General features: G+C 36.1%; 1 protein-coding gene across 1 annotated transcript; it reads right to left on the bottom strand.

Annotated features, from left to right (window-relative positions):
• Window positions 1–573: 573 nt before the first annotated feature.
• Window positions 574–8,137, bottom strand: RAD51AP2 (RAD51 associated protein 2). Its single transcript, XM_043553299.1, is given in 4 exon segments — window positions 574–737; window positions 739–853; window positions 4,024–4,107; window positions 4,756–8,137. Coding segments are annotated over 4 exon segments (3,516 nt in total). The 5' UTR covers window positions 8,033–8,137; the 3' UTR covers window positions 574–697.
• Between the last annotated feature and the right edge of the window lie 4,755 nt (window positions 8,138–12,892).

The raw sequence follows: 12,892 nt of genomic DNA, 5'->3' as shown, positions 1-12,892 counted from the left end.
AGTTGGTTAAGCGTCTGACTTTGGCTCAGGTCATGATCTCACAGTTTGGGAGTTGGAGCCCCACGTTGGACTCTGTGCTGACATCTCAGAGCCTGGAGCCTGCTTCAGATTCTGTGCCTCTCTCTCTCTCTACCCCTCCCCTGCCCACACTCTGTCTCTCTCTGCTTCTCAAAAAATAAATACATGTTAATTTTCTGTAATTAGAAAATGAATCCAGAGAAAAGTAGGAAAGAATTCTTCAGAAAGTGCCTCTATCCCAATCCTGACACTAATTTTGCGGTCTTAAAAATCTTACCCATCCTCTTTGAACCTCTATTTTTTACTTAAAAAAAAAACAAGTGGATTAGAACAGTGGTTTGTTACCATTTTTATGAGTCACAGATACTTTTGAGAAACCTATAAAGGCTAATATTCTTCTCTATAAAAGACTTATACATATATATCATGAAAAATAATACGTTGGCATGTTTTACGAGATCATGAAAAGCCTTTAATGTATATGTTATAATATAATATGGAAACATCAGTGAAATATTTTGTAATGTTTAAAGGTAATTAGATAATTCACACACACATACACACAAAACCTTCTCCATACTTCATAATAAAGAAAGCCCCAAACTCCCAAACTAAGAGAAAGCATTTAACCAAAGTAGGAAACAAAACACTTATAAATGCAGTGAAATGTTTTGAAATGTTAAAGTCCAATGTCTTCTTTTAAGTTCTCATAACATTTATTTCAGATAGGGATGAAGTTGTTTAAGCTTAGCTTTTCTTGACAAACCAATTCTGATTGGTCGACTGCATGTCTTAAGAGGTAGTACTCTTGAAATTCCATGTGAAAAATTACTACCTAAAATATAAGATAATAAAAGTGCATAAGGGAGTAAAATTGTAGTTGTAGTTTCTAAGCTTAAAAACTTTACTTCTTTTTTTTTCATTTCTTTTTTTTTTTAATACAATTTATTGTCAGATTGGTTTCCATATGACACCCAGTGCTCATCCCAACAAGTTTTACTTACTTCTAATCATGATCTGGAAACATTTACTGAGTCACTGAGCTAATAAGTGCTTTAAATTAATTAGTTTACTTAATCCTATCCCCGTTTTTAAAATGTGAAAGTCTCAACACAAAAAAAAAGTTAAGTAACTTGCCCATATAAAATAACAACTAAAAAAAAATCATCATTCCAGTCAGGTAGTCTGACTTAAAAACAATAACAAAACTATATAATTAACTTGATGTTGTGGCTTTAAAAACCATGTCATTTTTTTTAGAAGCTAAACAGTAGGCTATGCTGTTAATGATTACATTTGGCTTTAATAGAGACTATTATCAATAATAGAGCACAGATGTATTTCATCTGTTTATGTATAAATGGAGGGCTCTGATTTTGAAAGTTTTATTTAACATCACACGATCATATTCAAAAAAATTTAAAACATTTCATGGAGGTATACTGTTACTAAATCAGTAGAACAGACAGGTAGTATTAACTATGCTTCATAATGAAATACAAAAATACCTCTAATTTTCAGAGTGCTTTTTTAAAAAAATAAATAAACAGTGAGGTACAAATATAAAGCTAAAAATGTATCAGGCTTTCAGCCAGCTTTAATGAATTAGTATGACCTTAATATAATAGCACATTTTACTGAAAATAGTATAATCAGCCTAATAATAATTCTGACAAAAGATAAATGGCATGATTTCTATTAAGCTGAACCAAACAGAACCTGTGTGTTTACCGATGTAAATAATAATGAAATAAAATACAAAGCTTAACTATATGCAAATAGGGAGAAAAAGACACAAAAATAGCTATAAATCAGTTTATGGTACTTTATTCAACATGAAAACTATAAACTTAATTATAAAAAAATAAGAGAAAAAACATTACCAGTTGTTTTCATTTTTTAAATAAAACAAAATTGTTGGGTCGTGTCTGATAGGCTAGATTTGGTTATAAATTAGATAATTTCAGCAATTTATATACTAAGGGGACTTCATTATGAGATTATTATTTCAGAGCAAAGCCATGATTAGTCCATTTGATTACTTTTTCAAAGAATAGCTCTCCTCTTTCATGGTCTAATATTACAGATACTTCTGGTGATTTTGCAATGGGTAGGAAATCACCGAACCAATTTACATCAACAGAGGCCTTTTGCAAAGCATATGTCCTGAAACAGTCATCAAGTTGTGGCTATGAGGATACGGTTCCTCATCTCCTTGGATTTCCTACCTTTTTATGAATAGATTGTGATCCCTTTTACTACTACTGTACACCAGATTAATCTATTGCTTTGTGTTACTTAACAATCCTAAACATTCAAAAGTCATAAAATGTATTAGTAGTCTTTTAGAAAGAATACTGACTCCAATGTTTTCTAAATCCTTGCAAGTCCAAGTCCACACGCCAGCAGCATCTACATTTGCTTGTTGCAAATACAGAAGCTTCTGGCCTACCCCACAAAATAATCAGAATCGTTTAATAGGACACCCAGGTGATTCATCTATACATTCAGGTTAGAGAAGGCTTGGTGCTAAATGATATATAAAGCACCTGGCGCACTGACTGGCCTATTTCCCGTGTTCAAAATAATTTCAAACTACTTGTATTTTGCACACCAGAGAGACAGGAGAGAGAAACAAAGAGAGACCGGATGCCCCGGAATCATGACTGGTAGATGGGAGGCATCATGATGACCAGTGGGTAGGTATCAGAAACATTTCAGCACCAGGGCAGAACCCACCACTCCCCAATGCCTTCAAAATCCCATAGGCAGAAGCACAAGCAGGCACCCACTCCGCCTAGGCAGAATTAATCCATTTTTACTAGCCCCCCTCCTTCCCAGCATTCCCCAACTTTTCCCCTCCACTATTTTTAACAAGTCTCAGAAAAACCACTCCGTTTGTATGCACTTCAAAAGTAAATCCAAGAGGACTGTCCTAACATGGTACTAAATAATCCTGGCTGACCACGTTATTTTTCATATTTCATGATGAGGCTCTTTTCCTTGTGAAGGCCCTGTAGACTAGATGGGTTCAGATATTTCCAACACATGTAACGTTTCTTTTCCCGTTTGTGCACATACTTTAATTTTCTTCATACACTCAATTCCACTGTCACAATTGTAACCACGATGACCATATGAGTAGGCGCTCCCTAATCTTCCTTCAAAACCCTCCGGACATTCCTTCCTAATCTTCCTTCAAAGATACTTTGAGAAACGGTCCATGACTAAAGATGTTTTGGTAGATACATTTCACCTCCATCATTATTCTTTCTAGATCTAGTCTTGTTACCGAGCACCTGCGATTCCTGACCATACGCAAATTTAGTCATTTAGAAAACAGTTTCCTAATTTCAACCCTACCCTTACCTCACGAGTTAAAATAGATATTAGACTTAGTGTGTTTTATTCAGGTACTATAGACTTTTTTTTTTTTAGGCAAAGACCTTTTTTAGTTGTTTAACTTTTCTTTAGTTTAATTTTTTAATAGTCAAAAGTTTAAATGCCATAAGTTACATCATGTTAATAATACCTAAATGACATGTTTTTTAATTACTAAATAAAATATCAATATAAAAAGCCCCATAATATTTAAAGAATAGAGAACATGGATAATAAATATGCAATTCAGAATAACATCTCATCAATGAAAAGTCAACTTCGATAAATATCTTTTTTGGTTTTGCCAATTAATGTTACACACACACATTATACGTGTATTAACCCGTCTCATCACGTAGCTATGGCAACACATCACTGCAAATATTTAAACACAGTTTTGTAGAGCACATTTCCCAGTAATATTCCAAATGGCTGATTGTAGCCATTTTAATATTTAGCTGATTTTTTAACTATTGGAATTTGCATCAGTAAACCATTAGCAGTTACAAAAGTGCTAAATTTGTATTTATTCCCTAATACCCTGTGTATATTCTCCTCATGCTAAAAACACAAAATGCAATAGTCATCTCAGAAGGTATTCTAGAAAATAACCAAAAATCTTACCTCCCTTCAGTAAGTAAGTAATTTTTTCCTCCCTAAGTTCATCAGAGAAAAAAGCAGGCCTTTTAGGTGGAGGATTTTCACAGTCTGAAAACAATAAGCAATAGGTTATAGCAAAAAGTAACTTTTACATAAAATGTTAATACCATAAACAAATTACTTTCTCAAAAATGTTTCCTTCTATTGGCTTCTAATATTTGGGTAAATGAAGCAGGATTCATCAAGGCTCCTTTTAAAAATTTTAGCACTTGTAGGGGCACCTGGGTGGCTCAGTCAGTTAAGGGGCCGGACTCTTGATTTCGGCTCAGGTCATGATCTCATGGTTCCTGAGTTCGAGCCCCGCGTCTGGCTCTGTGCACTGACCACATACAGCCTGCTTGGGATTCTCTCTCTCTCTCTCTCTCTCTCTCTCTCTCTCTCTCTCTCTCTCTCTCTCTCTCTCTCTCCTTCTCTCTGTTCCCTGAGAGAAGGGCTCAATCTCTCCCTCTTTCTCTCTCTCTCTCTCAAAATAAATAAATAATCTTTAAAAGAATTTTCATCACATGTTACCTTCAGCTTCACTCTATTACTTAATGTCTGAACAGGATTTTATAGAAAAATAATGTGCATCATTAAATATTATCTTACACTTTACCTCCATCTCCTTTTTTCCCAAAATTATATATTTGGCCTACACAGAAAAAAAAGCAGAATTTTTTTATCATGATAAAAAAATATTTAAAACTAATTTCATACCTTCCTTAGAAGTGGAATAAAGTAATTCTTCCTCTGCTGCTCTTGAACAGCAATATTCATTTGGAACTTCCTGTTTCCCATTATTGGATACTGCTTTCCATTTAAATAAACTTTGGTGTCTCTTATGCATATTAGGACATGTTATAGTATCACGGAGCAAAGAAGATACACATATTTCGTTGACTGTAACCATTTTCAAATCTTCTTTCATCTCCTTTTTTACCTCCTCAATATCATTATTTTCTCTAAGGTAATATTCTTGCCCATTGTTTGTTTCCGCAGTGCTTACAATTTTGTTTTCCTTACTGATTTCATGAAACATATGAAGTTCTTCAAGTACTAAATCAAATTTACTCTTCATCTCAAAATTGCTCACTATTGTCTGAGCTTCTGTTGATAAACACTTGGCAGTTAAATCCTGAAAACATTCATTGTTCCCTAGACTCAAATCAGTTTCAAATTGATGATTAACACATTCTGTAGAGTCATTCTTTGGATGAAAATACTCTGAATTAGCTAACTCACTTTCTTGCAAAACATGCTCATATTCATTTCTGTCAGCTACATTATTTTGATTAATATATTTGGTTTCTTCTGCATTTACTTTTTTACTCATTAGTGAAACTGGTTGCATAGAAAACATGCCATCCATTAAACAAAAATTATTCTTCTCTTCCTTTTCTATCTTAATGTCTTTGTTAATTTGGCAACTGTTTGTTAAACTTTGTGCTGTGACTTTTACTTCCTCTTTCAAAATTGAGTCTTGTTTTTTCCCGTTGATTTCACTTAGCAAGTTCTCAAAATTTAGAACCTGCATTATAGTCCCAAGATTGGTTTGTTCACTATGGTTTATGTCGTGGTTTGTTGGTATGGTCCAGGGCCTAATATTGAAGAAATCTTCAAATATGCACTTAAAACTAATGCTGATCTTATTATGCTCCTTTTTCCTTTCAGTATTTAAATCCTGGTTATACATATTTACTTCATTCAATTTTTCATTAATATATCTATGGTTCTGTATAAATTGAGAACCAGATTTAACATGTGTTTTAACAGCATTAGGTGTACAATGAGTCCAATTTTCCTCATTCATGAATTGTTCAGGACAGCTCTTATTCTTGTAAATGTCTTTTGTAAAAGAAATTTTATCCATGTCATCAAAATCCATTAAAAGAGGATTTTTTTCATATGTTTCAAAAATTGGAAAATGTTTATTTTTAGTCATCATAGTGAAGGAAGGTTTTTTCTTAGACTCTTCAAAAACTTGTTCAGTTTTAAAGAACTTTCTTTTTCTTAATATAGGTTTCATGTTACCTTCTAATAGTCTTGAAAAAGTTAAAGTCCTTGCTAGATACACAGTATGATTTTCCACTCTACTATTTTTTGAATAATGCAAATACATTATCCATTTGACAATGCATCTCTCTTGTAATTTAGGATCATTTTCAATTCTAATGAAACAGTTAAAGTTATTCAGCAAAGAAGCTATGTTGGTTTTCAATATGCTATTTAGAGGTCCTGAAATACTGGTTTGTAAACATACGCTTAACATATCATTTTTTCTATTGACATTCATATTCTTAGTTATTAGATTTTGAAGATCAACTCGCTTCTTATCCTTGAAAATTTCATGCCAGTTTAAAACATTATCATTTTTTTGATTTCCTGAGATATTTTCATGAAAATTCAAAATTTCCATAATGGAATTTTCAAAAACTTTGCATAAATGAGAGCCTTTTTGTGTAGCAGAATATCTTAATTGTAGCATATTGTTTCTTTCTCCTTTACCATTTAACTGAAAAAAACTTATTAAAGCTTTTTGGCTACCAAGTGTTCCTATCATGAGAGGCTTTGATTGTTCTTCACGTGTACTCAGGGCTTTTGTATAGTGATAATCTCCTTTGCTTAAAAGATCTATTTCTACTAATTGTAGAAAATTCAATTGTTCTCCAGTTCTTTTAACGTTTTCACTTTGAGTCTTGTAATTACCCCAAATCCAACAAACTGCCCCTATTTTTTCTGAGATGTGACTAATATTAGAGCCCTGGCTTTGAGACTTTTCTAATCTGGTAAACGTATGAATGTCCAGGCATGTTTCTGCTTCTTCCAAATTTGCATTCCCCAGTATTATAGTGAAATTCTTTTCAGAGTCTGTTACATCAGATTTGATACTACTGTGGTTATAGTAGTTTAAACCGATCAAGTCTTTTTTTCTCACACAAATATTTTGGTTGCTGAGTGACTGGTGGTTACTTTCATAGCATGCAGAAAAAATATTTTCTGCATCGGCATCCACAATGTTTTTATCATCCTGTAACTTTTGCTTCTTAACATCAGGTCTATTTTGGGACCAGTAAACGTTTGTGAAATCCCTAACATATGCCTCGTTTTTGTCATTCTTTTTCTTTGCTGTTCCCTTTAAATAGACAGAGGACATTTTGCTATTTAAGTCAGTTGGAAACTCAGGGATACTTATTGTGCCTCTGTCTCTAAAATAGCTGGCTTTGGCAATTTCCATGCTGGGCTGGTTTTGAGATTTTGATATATTTAGTGCCGATGCTGAAATGTTACTTTCCTTTTTATGAGATGGCGTAACACCGTCAGCTTTCCATCTGCACTTAATATCAAGAAATGGTGATTTGGTTTCCTTGTGAAAGGTAACATCCCCACATAGGTTTTCTGTCTGCTTCACATAACTATCGTCTTCCTGAATACCGTCCCTCCCTTGCACTGAATATTGTTTTCCAGCCGCATTTCTTTTAGCTCCGTGTATATCGTCTGTAGAGGGGTTGGGCAGAAGCGGACGGACCTCTGCTCCAGCTCTGTCACTGCGGTGCACACCGAAAACCTCTTTGTCATTCAGTCCTGCTTCACAAGACTTTCCAGAAGCCCTCAAACCAGAATCAAAACTTCGTGAGGGGAGAGACGGCAAACAACTATTCACCTCAAATTCGCCCTTTGGGCATCTCGGACTACGTATCTGCTCCCCACCGACTGATTTCTCCACACGCGAGTCTGTGGAGTTACCAAAAATCACATTGGCTGAAAGAAGAAGGGCCGGGAAGGGTCTGGGCGACAACCACTGCCAGGCTTTTTCCACCTCAGACAAGCGAGGCACCAGAGGCAGCCTCCACTCCACCTCAGAGGCACTGCCGGGCTCCGTTAGACGGGGCCGCTTACTTCGGGGCGGTCGGGAATCAGCGTCCTCAGGAGGCTGTAAGGAGGTGGCAGGCTCCCTGAACCCGGCACCCTGCGCGGTGCACTGCGCGAAGGACATGGCAGCGAACCGAGATGTTCTGACGGAGTCCGGCCGCGCTCCAGCCTTTTAGCCGGCTCCAGACGGCTCCGCCTGGTCACGCCCCTGCCACGCCCCTCGAGGCCGGCTTCGGCCGGGGCCTCAGGGAAAGCCCCCACCTGACCACGCCCCAGCCCCGCCCCTCCGCCGCCCGGCCCCGCCCCCACTCTACCTGCTGTGCTGGAGCTCCGGTAGTCTCTCCCTCACAGCGCAGAGCCCCGGGGCGGTTACATTGTCTATTTTTAGCGCCTCTTGCGGGTGCTTGGACTGTAGCCGGTCTAAAGATTTTCTTCCCTCTGGTAGAATTAAGGGGAAAAGTCAGACTCTCTCTCTCTCTCTCTTAATTTGTGTCTCGTTTAATTTGTGAACAGAAACAGCTTTGCTTTTAACATTCTAAAATTCTGTTTTCCTCGGAAGCGGCTTCTCCACAGTTGCTCTCGAGAGTCTTCTCCAGTAAAAAACAAAAACAAAACAAAACAAAACAAAACAAAAAAAAAACAAGGGTGTTCTGTGAGCGCCAGGCCAAATCTCTCCGTGTCTGGAAAAACTTTTAAAAAATGCTCGTAATCATCCCGGTGACATTTAAAATCAGATATTCACTTCACTAGTAAAGTGTGTCTAGGGGAAAAAAGACACTGGTATTTAACAATGTGAATTATTTCACGGGAGGAAATGTTGAAAATAATTATCCAGATAATTATTAATCTTCACTTTAAAACTGTAGAAAAATCGTTTTCATGTGTGCTGTGGGGTTCCCCCCCCCAATATTGTGGATAAAATAAGTTACAGATAAAAATTGTATGTTTCAACTAGTTCAGTTACTGTAAGAATATATAATACAGTTTCCATTCATACCTAATAAGTTGTGTGAACGTTATTTTTCTTTTTCCTCTGCCTTGAGAATAATTTATTATTTCCCGTCCGTTCTGGTTTTTGTCAATTCCGTAATCATAAAGAAGAAAAAAAAAGAAAATTATTTTCAAAATGTTTATTATTATGTACATGTTTATTAAGGAACGTGGGATTACTGTTCAGCCATCAAAAACCTCAGCCCCCTAATGATTTTTTCAAAGTTGGTCAGTTTTATGTTCCCTGGCAAAAACCTATAAGAACCACAATAATGTGCAACAGGAATCCTGATTTTAGAACCCATGGGAGCATATATGGCAAGATATGACGAGTGGACTACTTTTTTTTTTTTTTAATCTTTATTTATTTTTGAGAGAGACAGAAACAGAGCATGAGTGGGGGAGGGGCAGAGAGAGAGGGAGACACAGAATCTGAAACAGGCTCCAGGCTCCCAGCTGTCAGCACAGAGCCCGACACAGGGCTTGACCTCACTAACCGCAAGTTCATGACCTGAGCCGAAGTCGGACACTTAACCGACTGAGCCACCCAGGCACCCCTCACTCCTTGTGCTTTTAAATGTTAATCATCCGGGTTTTTTTTCTTTTGGTCTTCTTAAGTTGGCTAGAGCCTCCAGTGCAATATTAAAACAGTTTTTTTTTTTTAAACATTTATTTATTATAGAGAGACAGAGCATGGGAGGGGCAGAGAGAGAGGGAGACACAGAATCTGAAGCAGCCTCCAGGCTCTGAGCTGTCAGCACTGAGCCCAACCCGGGGCTCAACCTCACGAACCTCGAGATCATGACCTGGGCCCAAGTCCTCTGGTTAACCAGCTGAGCCACACAGGCACCCCAACTAGTGTACTACTGTAGGTCATAAGATGTTCATCAGCCTCCTGTCTCGTAAATACTCTCCGATACACTGTGAATCCAATTTCTGGGTATTTGCTATTACTTGAGCTTGTAAATTCCTCCAGAGACATGTTGCTTAAATTTGTAGAAAGCCTTGCAGTACAAGCATTTCATCTACACTAAAAATAAGCATGTGGCAATTGTTCAAATTATACATCAGTGAGTTCTCAAAGTGCTGCTTCTATGTAAATTCCATTCCTTTTTTTTTTACCTTAGACTTTCCACAATTGTACATTCCATACTAATGGAGTCTGTTCTATGCTTGTGATCAGCCCATGAGGACTGACTTGCATAGCTGATGGTGCACTAACATAATATTAGGAATGAGCTTTGCTTGCTTGCTTGCTTGCTTGCTTTTTTTTTTTTTAAGTAAACTGTACCTCCAATGTGGGGTTGGAACTCATGACCTCAGGACCAAGAGTTGCATGCTCCACTGACTTAGACAGGGAGGTACCCCAGGAGGAAGCTTTTTTATCTGTAAAGTAAATGCCATAGCTTTGTGATTCTAGATTGATCTGTCACTTGGTGTTTCTTTCTTCATTTTACTAGCTTTCCAAGAACATACTATTTTTTAGATCTCCCTTACACCATGATTTAAAAACCGGATTGTTTAAGGACTAGAACACAATAAAACCCAAAAGTATTAAATTTAATTCAACAATTGTTTGAGAACTGTGTCTAAGACACTGTTAGGTATACAGAAAGGTACAGGTTTGTTGGGTTTTTTTTCCCAGCCTTAAAGAAACTTACAGCAATGAAGACAGAAAAAGAAGTCTTTTTTTGTACTTACTTGTTCATTACACTAATGATCACTGTTGTTTCAATCAATGCCTATTGAAACTATTACTCATGTGAGGGTTTTGTTTTATTTTTTAAATGCTACCTTAAAAATACACTATAAGTGAGAAATGCAAAAGGTGTATCTTCAACCCATCAAAATCAAAATATAAATGAGATTTGTTCAAATCTTACCTACTCTTCAAAGCCCATTTCAAACGTCATATATTTCCATATCACCTTACCTGAATGTTCCTACCTCCTTAATAACAGTAACCTGAGCTTTAAGGACAGCACCTGTCATTCCTTTCAGTCTGGTGTCTTATTATAGTCCAGATCTGAATGAATGAAAGAATGAATGAGCGCATGAGGTAAACCCCATACTGAAAATGTAACACAAGCTCCTGTTAGAGTTAAGTCAGCAATTCGCTCAGGACCTCAGAACGTTTAAAGGCTTGTGTCCTTAACATGGTTGCCAGATCTTCACAACTAGGTCCTACCTTAACGTTTTTCAGCTTTGTTTTCATTTTTTAATTTAATTTAATTTAATTTAATTTTATTTTATTTTATTTACTTTATTTTATTTTATATTTTATTTTTACAATTTGCACCATGTTGCAAATATCAAGCTGTTTGTTACTTTCTTGCCTTTCCATGCATGTTCTAAATGTCTTTCTCTTTCTCAGCCTGAAAATTCCTTCAGCCTTAAAGGGCTCTACTCAAAGTTACTTCTGCACTTGATCTTAGCCAAAAGGCCGAGAGGTGATACTCAAAGTTACTTCTGCTGTGAAAGCTTCTCTGCCTCCTGCCTGCTGTATCCAATCTCCCTGCAGAATTACTTGCATCCTCATCTGTGTTCCTATGGAAGTTTATTTCTAACTGTTTATTTTATAACACTTAAAACATCACTCTATCGAGTTGTTTACACCGTCTCCACTAGACTCTATGTTCTTCAGAGCAAAGATTTATTTACATCCCCATTGCCTCATGCTAAATACCTCAGCTAATGAGAAAACAAAAACAAAAACGGAATGATATTATTGTCACTCTACCTTTACCTATCCAATTGTTGCCTTAAGAGTGTCTTGAGCTTCCTGTTTTGGTTTTGGTTTTATATGTTAAAATGTTAAAATGGAGACCTCCTTGAGACTATACTACCATAAAAGCCAAAAATTGACTTTAAACTATTACTGGTTTTAACACCACTTAAGTTTAATGGTAGGACCAGATATTTGATGAGCCAGTTTTTCTCTTTTATGTCTTTTAATAAATTATATAAATGGTGAATAAATATGCTAAATCCCAAGTTGTTTCAGATGGACAAGTCAGATAATAAATATTTTTAAAGACTTAATAAGAACCACTAACAAAAATATTTAAACCAAATGCAGGGGGTAGAGAGGAAAATATCACTTGCTAAAAATATTTGAAACAAATATGGTTGTATATAACAGAAATAGCACTTTTTATCCAGTCACTAAGAAGCACTAGGTGGGAAAAGATTTCAGAAAATCATAACGGTGTGCATATTCACGTGTGCAATTAACCTTTCAGCAGAACACTAATGGTAATACATAACATAAATATAATCTTAAATGAGACAATGTATGTGCAAATACTTTATAAATCATCTCGTTATTCTCAGTTTTCATTAATGACATCATTATCTACCCAGCCTCCTAAACTAGAAACTCTTAAGTGTTCTTAATTTTTTCTCTTTTTTACTCCTTCCCTGAAATCCAACTTCTATGTAGACAATCATCAAATCTTGTTACTTGTACATCAGACATGACCCTGAAATTAATTCCCATTCTTTATTCATAATGTTTCAGCCTTATTTTAGGTCCTCATCATCTCTGAGAATATTGTAATAAAATAATCTTTTTACTAGTCTCCCTTCAATTTCTATCCAACACTACTATAAAGCTTTTTTTCTTAAAATATTAATCACTTTAGGGGCACCTAGGTGGCTCAGTCAGTTAAGCGTCTGACTTCAGCTCATGTCATGATCTTGCCCTTTTTGAGTTTGAGCCCCACGTAGGGCTCTGTGCTGTCAGCTCAGAGCCTGGAGCCTGCTTCTGATTCTTTGTTTCCCTATCTCTCTCTGCCCCTCCCCTGCTCACAATCTGTCTCTGTCTCTGTCTCTCTCAAACATAAACACTAAAAAAATTTTTAATATTAATCACTTTATTACTTCCTTAGGAACTTCTTTCTGTTCTTTGATACTTACAGAATAAAATACACATTTTTCAATTGGCATACAATATTCCTTTATAGTTTAATCTTCAAACTGTTTTTTTCAGCTT

The sequence above is a fragment of the Prionailurus bengalensis genome, chromosome A3, assembly GCF_016509475.1.
Source record: "Prionailurus bengalensis isolate Pbe53 chromosome A3, Fcat_Pben_1.1_paternal_pri, whole genome shotgun sequence".
Classification (NCBI taxonomy): Eukaryota; Metazoa; Chordata; class Mammalia; order Carnivora; family Felidae; genus Prionailurus; species Prionailurus bengalensis.
This window is presented reverse-complemented; position numbering and strand designations above follow the sequence as displayed.